The sequence below is a fragment of the Polyodon spathula genome, chromosome 21, assembly GCF_017654505.1.
Source record: "Polyodon spathula isolate WHYD16114869_AA chromosome 21, ASM1765450v1, whole genome shotgun sequence".
Lineage (NCBI taxonomy): Eukaryota > Metazoa > Chordata > Actinopteri > Acipenseriformes > Polyodontidae > Polyodon > Polyodon spathula.
Genome location: NC_054554.1, coordinates 21,314,594 through 21,332,087, shown reverse-complemented (window position 1 = coordinate 21,332,087; position 17,494 = coordinate 21,314,594). Strand labels below are relative to the sequence as shown.

The following is a 17,494-nucleotide window of genomic DNA, read 5'->3' as shown; positions in this document are numbered from 1 at the left end:
GAGTCACTCCGGTACTACCTCCTGGGGCGACACTTCATGGTTTCACCTGATGAAAAATAACACTGCCAGAATCACCCGATGGTACTTGGCCCTGCAGCCCTATGCCTTCAGGGTTGTCCACCGAGCAGGAAAGATTTTTTATCTCTGGAAGGCATGGGGGTGTAGGTTTTTTAATGGACCAGTGGTGCCATTCTGAGGGGGAGGATGTCTAATAGGGGAGACCTGGACTGGTCATCTGACATATGCACAGTGCTGCAGGAAGAGGGTAGCAACCCCATGGGATATGACTGCCAGTCATGGCAGTGACACAGAGAGGTGGGGAAGAGGGTGTGTGAGCTTACCCTCTCTCTGAGTGGCTGGGAGGCGGGCCTTGGGGGAAATTGCTGGGCTATAAATTAATACTTTGTTGTTTTCTCAGATTTTCCCCTCTATACAAAGCTGAGCCAGTGGAAATGCAGCTAGTCCAGACCATGGACGAACAGAAAATAAAATAAAAAGAAACTCAGAGAAGAAACCAAAGAGATAGAGAACGAAGAATCTTTGAGCAGACCCTGAAAGTGTGCAAAATAGCTGAGGGAACAGCAAAGCTTAGGACGGATACCTAGGCCATGCTTCTCCTTTGGATCGATACACTCCAGCTATCAAAAGTAACCCAGTGTATGCATACATATCAACATAATCAAGTTCTTTCCACTCTGCACACACCTGCCTTCCAAGTTGGTCATTTTCAGTATTATATTTACAGTATTATATTATATTTTGGATTGCTGGTGGTATGAGTTCAAATGCTGATACTATATCATGAATGCAGGTAACAGCATATCTGGTAGACCAAGGTTTGATGACCTTGAAATTAAACAGTCTACATGATACATACCTGGAGATGCTGCCAAGTGACCAAACATACATACAAAACTACAAAAACACCTCGGGTCATATTGTTGTCAAGAGACATTGTTACATCAGCTATAAAAATAAACAAATAAATATCTCAACGTTTTTATTTTCTGGTTATAAGTTCGTGACCTCAACCTAGGAAAAGTCTATAAAATATTACAGGGCTATAAAAAAAAAAGTAACATTGAGTGTCAGTGGAAATTAGCGTCCGGTCAAACAGACCCTAAACATAAAAGAGGGTTAACACAACAAAAGCAATGTTTGGAAAAATTGACTGTTTTACTTTATTTTGAAACATAAAAAGTATACTGTTATAAAACCCGTGGGCGCAGGCAAGCAGATACATCGTATTGTAGTAGTCAGAATGACAATAATTAAACAAAGAATGAGAGAAAGCGTGCATGTCTCCCGGTGTCTTTGCAATTACAGGATGCAAAATATGGAAAGCCAACGTGCCCGTAATGCACTAGTATCGTGCCCGAAGCTAGGGAACTATAGAAGAATTGTGTAGTGCTAAAAAAAAAAAAAAAACTACTGTAATAATAGCACTCTTGGCAGAAAACGTATTAAATACGTATAAAATGTATTTGATCGACAGACACCGAAAAGAAAACAATGTTTATTTAGGATGAAGATTTTTATGAATTGCAAACAAATCTCTTTTGCAATATTATGAATATCAATGTCTTGCATTATTAGCCTAAATGTTAACACTGTAGCACACGTAGGATCCGCTGTGCCCAACGTTGCAGCTCTTGTTACCACTGTTACCACAACTGTGGCTGTACGGAGGCCGCCATAGGCAAAACGTTCTTTACAGGGACGGTATTAAAGACCATTTCATTGTCTCAACCAATGAGCAAGCAGTGGGTAAGCACGTGCGCATGGGTTCTGTAGATATGATACTTTTGTTGATATTCTGTAGGAGTCCAATTTTTGGTTTTAGTTTGGTTTTCAGTTCGATATTCTGTCTGCAATTCTTTAGATTGTATACAGTGAGGCAGAGGTAAATATATTCTGCATGAGGGGCTGATGGAAAACACGAGGGATTTGGTAAGTTTGGAAATTAGACATTGCAATTTGCTTTAGAGGAACAAACCTGGTCGTTTTTCCTTTGTTGTTGTTTGTGAGCCTGCAGCAAGAGCGGCCTTCCGTTACACGAAAGGTAAAACGAGCCTTATTTAACAAATGCTGCTTGTCAGGTGGGAGATGCATCTTTTAGTTCGTAAACACGTCGCTTCCTTACTCGAATTTTTGTGTACTCATGCTGAAAGCAAACTGAATTTGCGTGAAGGCCCGTCACAGTTGAAATGGTTAGCGCTGAATTAATAATAAATAAATGCTTCCTTGTTGCAGTTCTATGTTTAAGGCTATGTCCATAGCGTATATTTCAAAGTTATAGCTTCAATTTATTTTAAGACAAAGACAGTTTTGTTGATATCACGAATTATAGATAGAAACCAGTTATTTTCCTTTATTTTTTAGTTTCGAAAAAAATTGAATTGCATACAGAAATGCTACAGCGTGTTGCATTGCTATGTATTTACCACATACTGTATGTACTTCCATGTGTCCGACAAAACGAAGTATGGCAAAAGTGTTTTCACTATGCTCTATTCAATGTATTAACACAACACACAATAAAAATAAATAAATAAACGAGATTTTATCGTGCTGATACTGGAAGCTTGATATGTATGAAATAGATTGTTGTTTTTAAAATTAAGTACTTCAAAACAACCAGTAGAAAACCATTTTAGCTTCTGTATACAACATGAAGTGAAAAATTAGTTTTTAACGATTCATTTAGGTATTGCTTCCATGAACCTGAGCTGCCCTAATTTTATACCAAGTGCAAGTTTGCTACGCTCTAGCAAGTGTGTGTTGGATTGTGACTCTTGAAGGCTGATGAAACATAAATAAAACGTTTTAAATTATTTACAGTCATTAGATTTTTGCGGAATATTGTCTTGGTAGTGGGGAGCAACGATTAAAACAATTGTTACATTTGCGCTTCAGATTATAATTTATAGGCATTGACTGACGGTCAACAGTCCTGCTAAGTGAAAGTCTTGCATTGTCAACTTAATTTGGGTCTTTTCTTCCTTTTTGCATGCATTAATTTATGCAAGACGGTCCATTTGTTTTGAAATCTGACCTTTTTTTAAAGGGTGGAACTACTGAAAATGTCTAACATTCAGCATTAACTTGTATCATACCAAAATAGTCAACTAAAGCCCCTTCACAATGGTACTTCAGCCTGGGCTAAAACCTGGGTTCTGGCTACCCGGGTCACAATCCCGTGTGAAACCACATATCTGGGTCGGGTGGCAGCGACCCACTTCAGGATGTGAGTTGACACACTTTGACTCTTCTTCTTTGAGCGAGAAAAAATGCATGACGGCTGACGAAATAGCAAACAGCCAGGCATTCATGAAGTTTTCACTTCCGCAAGGAACATTTTTGTTTATTCTGTTTAGCCATAATTTTGTTGCTTGAGACACACCATGAGCCAGATTACAGCAGGGGATGAGGAAACATTTGCTGTCGTCAACATTGGGGCCAACGGTTCAATCCAGAGAAGCTTGGATGGAAGTGTCTGTAACAACCTGCTTCCAGGGCATTGATATGGATATTGTATACCTGTGTCTGTCACCCAGGTCAACCCTGCTTTATCAAAAGCGGTGTGAAATAGCGTAGGTGATCTGCAGATCACCTGGTCCTGACATGGGTATGTTCCGACCCAGGTAGAGCATGCCAGGTGAAAGGGGCATCAGTTATTGGACAAGGTTTTCTAAATTTATTTTTATTTATTTTTAATTTCTTGTAGACTCAAAATACTGCGCGATCCGAAAGGAAAAGGCGAGACTCCTTCGGGATGTTTGATGGCTATGACAGTTGCAGTGAGGACACAAGTAGCAGCTCCAGCTCAGAAGAGAGCGAGGAAGAGGTTGCTTCTATGCCAGCAAGCCTACCAATCATCAAGAACAATGGACAGGTTTACACATACCCCGATGGCAAAGCAGGCATGGGTTAGTGCATTATCTGTATGGTAGCACCTGAATGTATTTGAAACATAAAAGGTATCATTTGGCGAGAGGTACAGACAGAAGCTTGTTTGGAAGAGGTTAAGGGAACTGCACAACGAGACAGGGCTGTTTGGCCAAATAAGAGGAACATGTTCAAGAAAAGGAAAGGAGCAACAGTTCCCTAAATTAAAGTGTTCTAGTCTGTCTGCTCTCACCAAATAACACCTGTAGTGTTTTACTTTTGTAATATATTTGTACTCTTTGTAAAAACAGTAGGATGTTTTTTAGCAACTGGCTATATTGTCCATCTACTTGTTTAACAAGCTACTGAAAAATATACTTTGAATTCTAGAGTGTCAAAAAAATGTTTTGGGAAGTTCTCAGAAACTCAACAGGTTCATTCATATTTTAATTTTTAGCACACAGGGGTTCCCTATTCTCAAAGCGTTTGTAGTTCGGTAATTAAAAAGATAAAAAAAATATTGTTAACATAATATTAGGTGAAACATGCGACTGCAGAATTAAATGAATGGGTTGATTCTGGTTCTAGTTTAAAATAAATAGTTTTTCACCTTTCAAAAATAGAAGTAAATTACAGACTGTTTGTTAAATTATTTGAGAATAAGATGCTGGGTGTTACTGCATAGTTTTTCAGGGGCAACCAACAACTGTTTTGCTGAAACTATGTATCACTGAATGACTACGTCATACCAGTATACCAATCAGTAGAATTCTGTTTTCGGTATTGACAGTGTTAAAGCGAAACAGAGCATTGTTTTTTTTTTTTCTTTTGGACCGTGACTTTCTTGTGCGGTCTATTGTATCTTTGCTGTCTCGTTTTGAAATTAAACTGTGTTTGGTGAATATTTATATGTTACGGTTCTGTAGCAATAGCCGGGACAGATGCTTGGAGACAGGCGGGATCACACCTTCTAAACGTCGGCACGTTAACGTCAAGGCACTACCTTGGATCAGGTAAAAAGCACCTTTTCTGTTCTAATTGCCAGCGTGCAGGTTATAGACAACTTTACGAGCTGACGTTTAGAAGGTATGTCCGGATTGCATCCCAGCAGCCTTAAGAAGTGCAGGGGTTAGATGTGTTAAAATGAAACTCTGAAATACTTGACCTGCTTGTTACCAATCAGGAACTTTGAGAATCTTCTCAAATTATTTGTATTCTTATTTGCAGAGAATATACATTTTAATCCATATTGAATATGAAACATATGTATTAACCTTACATTTTGCACATATTTCCCTTAAGCACTAAGGCGACCATCCATACTTTAAATCTTGAGTAATTAATGCTGAAATTAATCTATATAAAGTAGGGTTAACACAGATTCTGACACAGTTTATATGTTTTTAATTCTTATTCGTCCATTTAGAAGACATGGGGTAAAACGGGAGACAACTAAGCAGAACTGTTATGTTAAATTCTTTATTTATTACAGTGCACAGTTTTTTGACATGGATAATAAATGTAAAACCATCATTCTTGTTAGTTTAACAAAAGTAATTTTCAACAATTGTAGTGTATTTCACAGAAGCATATCTAAAATAAACTTTTAACTTAGGTGGTCTATGAAACATGGTATTTTTGGTTTACAGTAGCTCTTAAAAGTACCCCCCCCCCCTTGGACTTTTCCACATTTTATTGTGTTACAACATGGAATCAAGATGGATTTAATTAGGAGTTTTTGCTACTGATAAACAGAAAAAAAGGCCATCATGTCAAAGTGAAAAATAAAATCTACAAATTGTTCTAAATTAATTACAAATACAAAACAGAAAATAATTGATTGCATAAGTATTCACCCCCTTGAGTCAATAGTTGGTAGCGACACCTTTGGTAGCAATTACAGCCTATTCGGATAAGTCTCTACCAGCTTTGCACATCTGGACACTGCAATTATTGCCCATTCTTTGCAAAATTGCTCAAGCTCCATCAAGTTGGATGGGGACCTTCGGTGAACAGCAATTTTCAACTCTTATCAATTTTCAATTGGATTGAGGTACGGGCTTTGACTGGGCCACTCCAGGACATTGACCTTTTTGTTTTTAAGCCAGTGTGGCTTTGGCTGTATGTTTGGGGTCATTGTCCTGCTGGAAGACGAATCTTCACTCAGTCCCAGGTCTCTTGTAGACTTCATCAGATTTTCCTCCAGGATTTCTCTGTATTTTGCTGCATCCTTTTGCCCTCTATCTTCACGAGCTTTCCAGGCCCTGACGCAGAGAAGCACCCCCATAACATGATGCTGCCAACACCATGCTTCACGGTAGGGATGGTATTCTCAGGATGATGTGCGGTGTTAGGCTTGCGCCAAACATAGCACTTAACGTTGAGGCCAAAAAACTCTATTTTGGTCTCATCATACCATAGAATCTTCTTCCACTTGGTCTCAGAGTCTCCCACATGCCTTCAGGCAAACTAGCTGAGATTTGATGTGAGTTTTTTTTCAACGATGGCATTCTTTTTGTCACTCTCCCATAAAGGCCAGTTTTGTGAAGCACCCATGCTATTGTTGCTGTATGCACAGTGTCTTCCAGCGCAGCCGTGGAAGACTAACTCCTTTAGAGTTGCCATAGGCCTCTTGGTGGCCCCCCTGACTAGTGCCCTTCTTGCCCGGATACTCAGTTTTTGAGGACGGCCTGTTCAAGACAGATTCGCAGTTGTGCCATTTTCTCTCCATTTCTTAATAACGGACTTTACTGTGCTCTGGGGGATATTCAATGCCCTGGAAATGTTCTATGTCCTACCCCTGATTGGTGCTTTTGAAGAAACTTATTCCGGATTTGCTTTGAATGTTCCTTCATCTTCATGATGTAGTTTTTGTTAGGAAATGTACTAACCAACTGTGGGACTGTGGGAACACCTTAATTGCACACAGGTGGACTCCATTCAACTAATTATGTGACTTCTAAAGACAATTGGTTGCACCAGAACTTACTTAGGTATGTCATAGCAAAGGGGGTGAATACGTATGCAATCAATTATTTTTTGTTTTATACTTGTAATTAATTTAGAACAATTTATAGATTTTATTTTTCACTTTGACATTATGGACTTTTTTTGTGTTGATCAGTGGCAAAAACTCCTAATTAAATCCATTTTGATTCCATGCTGTATCACAATAAAATGGAAAAGTCCAAGGGGGGTGAATACTTTTGAGAGCCACTGTATACTGGGAACACCTAGATAGCAGATATTTCAGCATGGTATTTTTAAATATGCTAATCATGTTTTTAAACAGTATGGGGCAATACATCTATAATGTTTTTAATATGCTAAATACCGTAACCAAATGTTGTTGTATTTTTTGCTGTCGTGTTTGTCATTCAGCAACCTGTGAAATGTGTGGTATGGTTGGAGTGAGAGACGCCTTTTACTCCAAAACCAAACGTTTCTGCAGCGTTTCCTGCTCAAGAAGTTATTCATCTAATTCCAAGAAAGCCAGTATTCTGGCCAGACTCCAGGTAACAATACATAAATACTGGATAATTTAATTGCATGTTTAAGTTACATTCATATTGAAATTATTTCCACTGTGTCTGCTGGAGTCATTCAGAATATTGCATCGTTACCAAAAGTCTACCAAAACTGTTTTTGGCACAGAAGCAATTAATCTTGTTAGCAGAAAAGCCACACATTGTTTTTTTTTTTAAATAGGGTTTTAGATAACAACAATAACACTGTGTAACAAATTATTATTTTTTTTGGTTCCTGGGTAGTAAGTGTTATTTTATAATTGCTTATGCCTCAAAAGTATAGAAAATGGCTATTATTCCCCACAAACTTTGCTTTTGTGACCAGGACAGTGATATTTTGAAATGTACCTATTTCCAATGAGAAAACGGGCGAATTTGTGTCTTTTCGTTCACATAAAGTCAGAAAAAAACAACATATGAATCCAAATTAACATGCATTTATACTAAAGTAATACAAAAATGACTACAAAAGATTTAGAAGCGAGTAGTTTTTCGAGATTTACAATTATACTGTAAATCCCTTTCACGAATCAGCCCCCAAATGTAGTCTCCCATCATGTTCTTGTTATACTGTCCTTGGTAGCGGCGTTCAAAGTCCAGTATATCCTGGTGGAAGCGCTCCCCTTGCTCCTCCAAGTACGCTCCCATGTTCTCCTTGAATTTATCAAGATGAGCATCAAGGATATGGACTTTGAGGGACATCCTACAGCCCATTGTGCCGTAGTTCTTCACCAGAGTCTCAACCAGCTCCACGCAGTTTTCGGCCTTGTGATTGCCCAGGAAGCCCCGAACCACTATGATAAAGCTGTTCCAAGACGCTTTCTCCTTACTAGTGAACTTCTTGGGGAATTCATTGCACTCCAGGATCTTCTTTATCTGTGGTCCGACAAAGACACCGGCTTTGACCTTTGCCTCAGACAGCTTAGGGAAGAAGTCTTGAAGGTACTGAAGGCTGCCGACTCCTTATCTAGAGCTCTGACAAATTGTTTCATAAGGCCCAATTTGATGTGCAGTGGTGGCATCAGCACCTTCCGGGGGTCCACCAGTGGCTTCCACTTGACGTTGTTCCTCCCCACAGAGAAATCAGTCCGCTGTGGCCAGTCCTGCCTGTGGTAGTGCACCTTGGTGTCCCTGCTGTCCCAAAGGCAAAGATAGCAGGGAAACTTGGTAAAACCGCCTTGGAGACCCATCAGGAGTACTTTTTTGCTCTTTTCTTAATAATGGCCGCAGACATAGCAAAATGCGTCTGCCGGATGCTTGCACCCTCTTGATGCCATCTCAGAAAAATGCAGATATGTATCCACTTAGGCAGCTGAAACTAAACTGAACTGGTGGGCTTAAGGCCCCTGTATGTATACTACTGTTTATATTACTGGAAAGTTCTAGAAAGTTCTAGAAGTTACTCCAAGTTTACTCAGCACTGAATCTATCTGGAATGTTCTGGAAAATAGGTAAATTTCAAAATATCACTGTCCTGGTCACAAAAGCAAAGTTTGTGGGGAATAATAGCCATTTTCTATACTTTTGAGGCATAAGCAATTAGGAAATAACACTTACTGCCCAGGAACAAAAATTGTGTTACATAGTGTAATAGGTGTTATCAGAGAAAGAGAATGCTTTTATATTTTAATGTGCAGTTTATAGATGAAAACTTGTCTCTTATAATTGCAGGGTAAACCTCCAACGAAGAAGGCAAAAGTATTACAGAAACAACCTCTAGTGGCTAAATTGGCAGCTTATGCTCAATACCAAGCAAATCAACAGAACCAAGCAAAATTAAAAATAGGTAAGATTTCATAGCATGGTCTTGAAATTTGGATTTTTTATACTGCAATACAATATCTGCTTCAAGAATATATAATAACTGGTAAGCACAAAAATAAACTTGTAATCTTAAAACTGAAGTTACTAATATGATTGAATACAATTCAGCTGATATTTCTGAAGCACCTTTTAATGCAGCCATGTCAGGAGGCTGTACAGGATGCCTCAGAAGATGGAAAAATATTCCAAATCAGCAGCTGTCCTAATTAAATGAGAGGCAGTTTGGACAACCTTAGTCACACTTTTTTTGATTCTTAATGAAAAGAAAAATAATGAAATTGCATCACATTATGATTAAGTGTATTTTAAGTGATGTATTTAACACAAGTAACTGTGTTTTTTTTTTTATTCCTAAACAAAAAGCACCTGCGATTTTGACACGCAAACTTTCTTTGCAACAGCAGCCTGAGAAACCATAGGAGACTACAATGTGGTTTACACAACTGTGCTATGCGACCTGTCTTGCTTTGAAAAGCAATCTCCGCTCATCATTTGAAAATACTGTATCGCAAATGAACAATGTGATGTCCCGATTAAACAACATAAACAGCATTGGGAAGAAACGTCTCCCAGAGTTGTATACCCTTTAAGCAGCAATCACAATTATCAGTATCCCGATTAAGGGGCGCCGACTGAACAGCACCAAACCAAAACTAAAGGGGGTAACTGCACGACTAGACCAAGGCTTTAAAGTGTTTTTGCAGCTTGTTGTCAGTTCAGTTCATGACACACTAAAGTCTGTTGAAAAATTTTCTGGCTTATTGCTGAGAATACAGTAGCCAAGGTTCAGCACTCTGTGTAGGTCGCTAGGACAACTGAATCACAAAGTCACACTCCAGTTTGCAACCCCTGATTAAGGAATCGACAAATAGAGACACTAAAAGCTGTAAACCGTTATTATTATTATTAATCATAATAACATATTGCTAATGGCCATTAAAATTTAAATGTCATGTTTGCTTGTGTAGGTGGCAAGCTGAGTAATGTAGCAGTGTGTTTTTTTTTGGGGGGGGTGGTTTGGAACAAGGAGCTCATAATGCTATGTGACTATGCTTATACAGGTAGTGGACAAAAAAATGGAAACACCTGGGTAAATGAGGGACACCAACTACATTGAAAGCAAGGGCTTCCACACAGGTGTGGCTCATGCATTAATTAAGCAAATAACATCCCAGCATGCTTAGGGTCATGTATAAAAATGCTCGACAGACCTGGTTGCCTATAATTATGACTAGCACGGCTGCAAGAGGAGACCTCCGTGAATTTGAAAGAGGGGCGATTGTTGGGGCGAGTTTGGCAGGAGCTTCAGTGACCAAGACAGCTCAACTTGCTGTTGTTTCACGAGCAGTGGTATCTAAGGTGATGTCGGCATGGAACTCCAAGGGAAAGAGATCATCAGCAAAGGGCAACAGTGGGCAGAAGCGCATACTCCAGGATCGTGATATCTCTACATTAATTCGAAGTGCAAGGCAAAACAGGCGAGCAACTGCAGATCAATTGACTGCAAATTTCAACCTAGGGCACAAGCAGCCAATTTTAGCAAAAATGATACGCCGAGAACTCCACAGAGCGGGATACCATAGTCGGGTTGCAGTGCGCAAACCGCTCATCACACCTGGCAATGCACGTTTGCGAGTCCAGTGGTGCAAAGAGCACAGGCAACGGACTACCGAGCAGTGGAGAAATGTGATATGGTCGGTCGGTCAGATGAAACATCCTTCACCATGTTCTCGACAAATGGACGAGTGCACATGTGGCGCCAACCTAAAGAACTCTACAGCCCTGAGTGCTTGGTTCCAACAGTAAAGGGTTCTGGTGTTTCCGTAATGTTGTGGGGCACGTTTTTCTGGCATGGTTTGGGTGCACTCATTCCCTTTAGAAGGCAAGGTTAGTGCTAATTGCTACTTCATGGTACTGAATGATCATCTTCACCCCATGTTGCATTTCTTTCCTGGCGGGGGGGGGTGTCTTCCAGGATGACAATGCCCCCATCCACAGAGCATGTGTTGTCACTCAATGGTTTGATGAGCATGACACTGATGTTATCTATATGTCATGGCCTTCTCAGTCACTAAATCTGAACCCAGTCGAGCATTTATGGGATATTCTGGAACGACGGCTGAAACAGTGTTTTCCACCTCCATCAACCAGGCATGAGTTGATTGACTTTCTTGTGGAAGAATGGTGCCGCATCCTCCTGCAGAATTCCAGAGGCTGGTAGACTCTATGCCACGGCGTATACAGTCCGTACTGGCCACACGTGGTGGCCCAACTCTTTACTTTACATTGGTGTTAACATTTTTGTATCCATTTCCTGTATATAGCATTTGTTCACTGGCTCCAAGTACGGCAATGCTCCCAGTAATGTTGCTGCTACTACATATAGTTATGCCAAAAACATTCAGGCAGTTACTGAAGATTTACTATACATAGTGTTTTTTTTTGTGTATGTGTGTGTGTGTATATATATATATATATATATGTGTATATATATATATATATATATATATATATATATATATATATATATATATATATATATATATATATATAATTGATTATGCCATGGGCTACTACATTCACTGTCTATCTGCTGCTGCTTTTATTATAGGAATAAATCTGGTTTTGTTTTGCTTTCATATATTTTATATTTCATTTTACTGATGTGCATAAATGTATTAATTTACAATCACATATTAGCAGAGTTATACTTGGTGTTGTACAGTTATTGCCAAAAAAGTAAAAAAATGTATCTTTAGCAACAGTTATAGCATTTTTATGTATTTTGCAATTAACAATTGCATGTCTATTTCAGGGTTTAATTGGGGTCATTACATTAGCAGCAATAACAGTGTGGGAGCACCTATTACCTGTTTTAAACATGTAAGTAGCACCACATCTATATTTTATTTTTAGTATGACATTTGAATAAACTTTGTATGATATTTACACCCTTCATCTTTCTATTTTTATGTACTGCATACAACTTTAAAGAAACTTTTTTTTTTTTTAAAACATACACTTTAAAAAGCCATGGGCAGTTTACCGATCATTCTTAGACTATGATAGTGGTGTGCTGTTTTGAGTAGAGTTATCTTTGTAGACCAGAATACAAAGATCTAAAACTATGCTGTCCAAAATTCATTATTATTTTGTGTTCTGATTAGTGTATTACAATATAGAACTAGTTTTTGAAATTGCTGCTGTTTTCGCTATTTATTCTCTTTATGCAGTTTTAATTTGATTTTATAGTGTCTTTACATTTCTGTTGTGAAATATAGGTGCCGATGTCATCCTGCTGGGGTGATGTTGCTGAAGGTGTAAGGGTAGAAGTACCGAACACAGATAGTAACCTGCCAACAAAAGTCTACTGGATAGCAGGGATTGTCAAGTTAGCAGGTATAACCAAATGCAACAAGTGAAAAAATGAAAATGAAAAAACAAGTGAAAAAAAGCAGAAGCAACAGTTACAAGTTTTAGTGCAGCAGGCATTTGTTAAAAATACACTTGACTTTAAGATCCCCTGTGTTTTTTTAATCTAAATAGAAGTGATAAATGTGTTTTGACTGTGTGTGTGTGTGTGTGTGTGGCTTGTGCATTTTCCCATCTATCAGTACTTTTCACTCTGACCTGTAACCTAAATGGCTGCTATATTTAACACCGGTTGAGACTGACTCTTTGAGATCTCATACTGTACTTTGTGATTCTCTCAGTCAAGTTAAATCGTTGGAAAGAAAAACTGCTCTTTCGTATTAGTAGTTTTATAAAACTGCTGTCAGCACCATCTCAAAGCCTCATATCTCAGAAGCCATTTGAGGCACTGACTTCAATCTTTCCAGGGTAATGTAAAGCATGCATGCTCAGGACTCGCAAAATTTTGGTAATGGTACTTGCCCTTCGGGCAGTCCGTTGCCGACATTTGGTTGTCCAAAAAAAACGTCAAGTTGGCCATAATTGACCTATGGACTGTGATTTGTGCAAAGTACACTGTACTCAATGTAGGTACAGTATCTCAGGGTTCATATACTTTTTCAACATAAAAATTCCACGCTTTCTCCAGATTTCTATTTGTTTTTCCCAGACTTGTGTTTTAGTTGGTTTCTACTAGTTTTTTGATGGTTATCCACATAGGCGGGCAGCCGCAGAGCATTATAGCTTTTTGATCCAGAGCAGCAGTTGTTCCTGGTTTTCTAAAAGGATTTGTCAGAATCTAGAGGTGCAGGTATGCAGGTAAGATGCAATCTAAGAAATGTCCAATATTTGAGAACTACGTTGCATTATTTTAAAAAATATATATATACAAAGTTGTATACTTGTGCCAAAATAGGATAGAATAATGGTACCAATAGTATACTAAAACCAGACAATTCTGGCACAAGTATACTTGCTGTATGTTACTTTTTTGTAAGGGATGATACTGGATTCTGATCCAAACTTCTTTATACCCTCTGTTAAATGTTGAACACTGTGGGTGGTGAAAAATAACAAAAATGAAATAACAAATGTGCACACATTATATATTAAAATGTGATGTGTATTAAGCATATAAGTCAAATACTAAATACAGTACACCCTCGCTATATCAACCCTGTTTTGAGTCCAAAGATTTTTGTTTGCTATAGTAAAAGGACAATCCAAAACGAACAATATAAGTTAAGGAAGTCACCTTGGATAAAGGCATTAGCTAAATTATTAATATTAGTACTGTTTTATTCTTTGATTTTCTTTATTATTATAATATTTGTCACTACTAGCACTAAATAATAGTGCTGAGATTGTGAAAAAAAGTAGAATTACAAGTACAGTACCTATTTGTGGCATGCTGCACCCAGTATTCTGGTTATATCCTATTCATTGAAGAACACAGTACACATATATATATATATATATATATATATATATATATATATATATATATATATATATATATATATATATATATATATATATATATATATATAATCAATCAATCAAATGTTGCTTTGCCGCGCCGGTTGCATAGACCTGTACGAGCCAACATCGGCAGCAGTTTGATTTTTTTTTTTTATTAAATCAGTATTGAATCGTACAATTAAGGCCGTATAGGGAGGATGTAAATATTAGATCTACACTCGGCTGACGGTTTGGACCCGAGACTGTTGCTGCACTCGGTACAATAAGTTACATGCAGGCATCATACATTTAAAATATAATTACCGGTACATTTTGTTAATCACATTAAAGAAATTTAAAAAAAGCAATGTAAACGTGCTAAGTGCTAAATCCTTGTCAGTGATAATAACTATCATATTCGATTTTTTTTTTTTTGTCCTGGGTTTGGAAATAACGTTAACGATTTAATAAAAGTAACAACAAGATAACAAAATGTGAATCTGGGTGAGCAAAGTACAGTAGCTTGTAATTCCAGTCTGTAACTTTGTTTAAAAAATCATAGACTTCAATATAAAAGTATATACTTTGGCTGTCGTAGTGTCCGTTTCACGCTTCGTTTCAGTGAGCAGACACAGTCACGTGACATACACCGGCGCGCTGGCTAGCTTGGATTGCTTGAGTTGTCAGGGGTGTTTCACGGTGCAACCCTCGCGGGATTTGGTCACAAGCAATGTTTACGTGTACGTCACCACGGAAACCACTCAAGCATTACCAATGAAACACATTGGTCTCTCTAAACGTGTTTTACCGGGATGACCTGTGAGCGGAATCTCGATTGAGCAACCGATGTTTGATTAAAGCACAGAACGTTAACTTTTTATAGAGTAAAAAAATCGTATTGCCCGTCGGGTAAGCAGCCAAATAAAAAAATAAAAAAATAAAAAGTTATCCGACAGATTTTTTTGGTTGTCCCAGAACGTCGGGCTAGCCATTTTGCGAGCCATGCAATGCTACATCTGATGGCAACTGTTTGACCTAATATGACTGTCAAGATACTTACTTTCTGCTGATACAGTACAAACTGTATACTTTTACCTGTTGTCATAATATTTGATACACTAATGTGTAATGTGATTTTTCTCATTGGCTGAGTTTACATGCAAAGTATATTTATGCCAAAATGCAAGATAGTTCATTTTTATTAAATTGTAATAAACAAACAAACAAAAAAAAAAAAAAAAATGGACAGTGCTTTCAAGTATTAAAATGAGAAATAAACTTATAAGTAGCACTGACATTCCAGGGACCAAGATTAGCATTAAAGTCATTCAACACAGTGCTAAGGATAGAGTCTTTTTTTACAAAGTCGGTTATTTACAGAGTCAGTTATTTACAGCGACTTACTGCTCCCCTTGTGACCAACAGAATCTTGCACCTGTACAGCCTTGGGTTCATCTAGGCAAACACTTTTCCAAATTAGATCCTTGACTAAGTATAGTCCTGCTGCTGTATAAAGTTATTTTTCTAGCAGTAGTTAAGTTTGTTGGACCTTTTAAATGTTTTTCTATTCCAACCTTTAAATACATTTTGTTTAACATAATGTTTTTTTTCCCTTCTAGCTTGCTTGATTTGAAATAAGTAATTTACAGTATAAGGGAGGTTATCTTGAAAGCCTGGAGGCATATCGTGTGAAATCTGTCTTTGTAGTGTTGTACTATGCTTTATTAATGGGTTCTTATTTTTTCTTTCAGGCTTCAAGGCATTACTCCGGTATGAAGGGTTTGATAATGATACCAGCCATGACTTTTGGTGCAATCTCTGTATTCCAGAGGTACATCCTGTTGGCTGGTGTGCGACCAGTGGGAAGCCTCTTGTTCCACCAAAATGTAAGGATTTAAATATGTAAACCATGGTTCTATTAAATGACAAAGAAACAAACAGTTCACTTATTAAGTATATGAAAGTAGTCGATTGCATTTATACACTTTGAGTGAAAGTAAACTGGAAGTGTGTACAATTTATCATTTCTATTTATTTCTTTTTGTCTTGTGTGGCTTATAATTTACTTATTTTTTTAGCAATTCAACATAAATACACAAATTGGAAAACATTTCTTGTGAAGCGACTCACTGGTGCCAAAACTCTTCCCCCAGACTTCTCCACAAAGGTAGGCTGCATGTGAACTAATGGAAAACTAGTGTGGTTTGCAGTGAAATTCCTAGTCCCACTTGTAATATTCACGTGTGTTCTGCAGGTACAAGAAAGCATGCAGTATCCTTTTAAAGCTTTAATGCGAGTGGAAGTGGTTGATAAAACGCATCTGTGCCGGACTCGGGTAGCGATTCTTGAAACTGTCATCGGGGGCCGGTTGCGGCTGGTGTACGAAGAGAGTGAGGACGGCACAGATGACTTTTGGTGTCACATGTACAGCCCCCTCATCCACCCTATTGGATGGTCCCGAAGCATTGGTCACAGATTTAAACGATCAGGTATGCATGACAAAATGAGTTTTATACTTTTTTATGAGAATTGTATTAATAACCAATTGGAGTGCTAACCAAGGATTTAAAAGCCATTGAAACTTACTGGTATTCAACCACTTTCTGCATGGCAGGCCACATTCCTGGGTTGTAGCTAGGCCACGGGAGTAACACTACACCACCACAGGGAGTGTTTTATTATTATCTGGAAATAGCCACACCTTTTACTTCTATAGCATTGCTTTGAAGTATCTGCGGATGAGACACCATGCGGTACCCCCATCGCTCTCATTTTATTTTGCATCATAAGAATGTTTCTCCCACATTACCGGTTTAAAAACAATAGCTTTGTATGCAGATCAATTTTTGCAGCTAAAACATAAGTGTAAACAACTCGCCCCAACACATCAAAATATAGAAAAAGCACTGCAAAGAGCAGAAAGAGAGTGAGATAAATTTACACAGGTTTAACAGCATAACTTGTATTAAGGTTAGTATCTTCACTGTCAGTGAAACATAATTTTTGTTTATAATTAAATATGACAACTTATGACGTATAATGTTGCCTGCTAAAAGCTTCAGTAATACAGTGTTTTATGATCTTATTCAGAGCTCCACTAAATGTAATAGTCAGTGTATTTTAATTTTAGTGTGAACTGAATTTTGATCAGCAACAGAGAATGCAAGTATCAATACCAGCGACACAGAATAATGATGCCCGTGAATGTGTACAAGAATAAATTAGTATTTTACTTGTACATAGTAAAAGATAATATGGTGTTCGCTTCATTTTAGTATGCTAATGAATTTACCCACCTGATAAAGATTTTTTTTTTTACCTTATGGGCACTGTTTTTTTTCTAAACTATAATCGCAGGTCCTGCAATTTTATGTATAACTTCT

General features: G+C 38.0%; 1 protein-coding gene across 5 annotated transcripts in view; it reads left to right on the top strand.

Annotated features, from left to right (window-relative positions):
• Window positions 1-1,778: 1,778 nt before the first annotated feature.
• Window positions 1,779-17,494, top strand: part of LOC121296074 (MBT domain-containing protein 1-like) — a 31,152-nt gene continuing 15,436 nt past the window's right edge. For 3 of the 5 annotated variants that reach the window (XM_041221245.1, XM_041221247.1, XM_041221244.1), the window contains exons 1-10: window positions 1,779-1,950; window positions 3,728-3,929; window positions 4,815-4,901; window positions 7,270-7,403; window positions 9,087-9,201; window positions 12,055-12,122; window positions 12,521-12,638; window positions 15,863-15,997; window positions 16,190-16,278; window positions 16,366-16,600. In XM_041221245.1, the coding sequence (XP_041077179.1) occupies window positions 1,930-1,950; window positions 3,728-3,929; window positions 4,815-4,901; window positions 7,270-7,403; window positions 9,087-9,201; window positions 12,055-12,122; window positions 12,521-12,638; window positions 15,863-15,997; window positions 16,190-16,278; window positions 16,366-16,600 (1,204 nt within the window). In that variant the 5' untranslated portion in view covers window positions 1,779-1,929. The remainder of the gene's footprint in view (window positions 1,951-3,727; window positions 3,930-4,814; window positions 4,902-7,269; window positions 7,404-9,086; window positions 9,202-12,054; window positions 12,123-12,520; window positions 12,639-15,862; window positions 15,998-16,189; window positions 16,279-16,365; window positions 16,601-17,494) is intronic. The other 2 variants (XM_041221248.1, XM_041221246.1) reach the window with 1 other exon arrangement.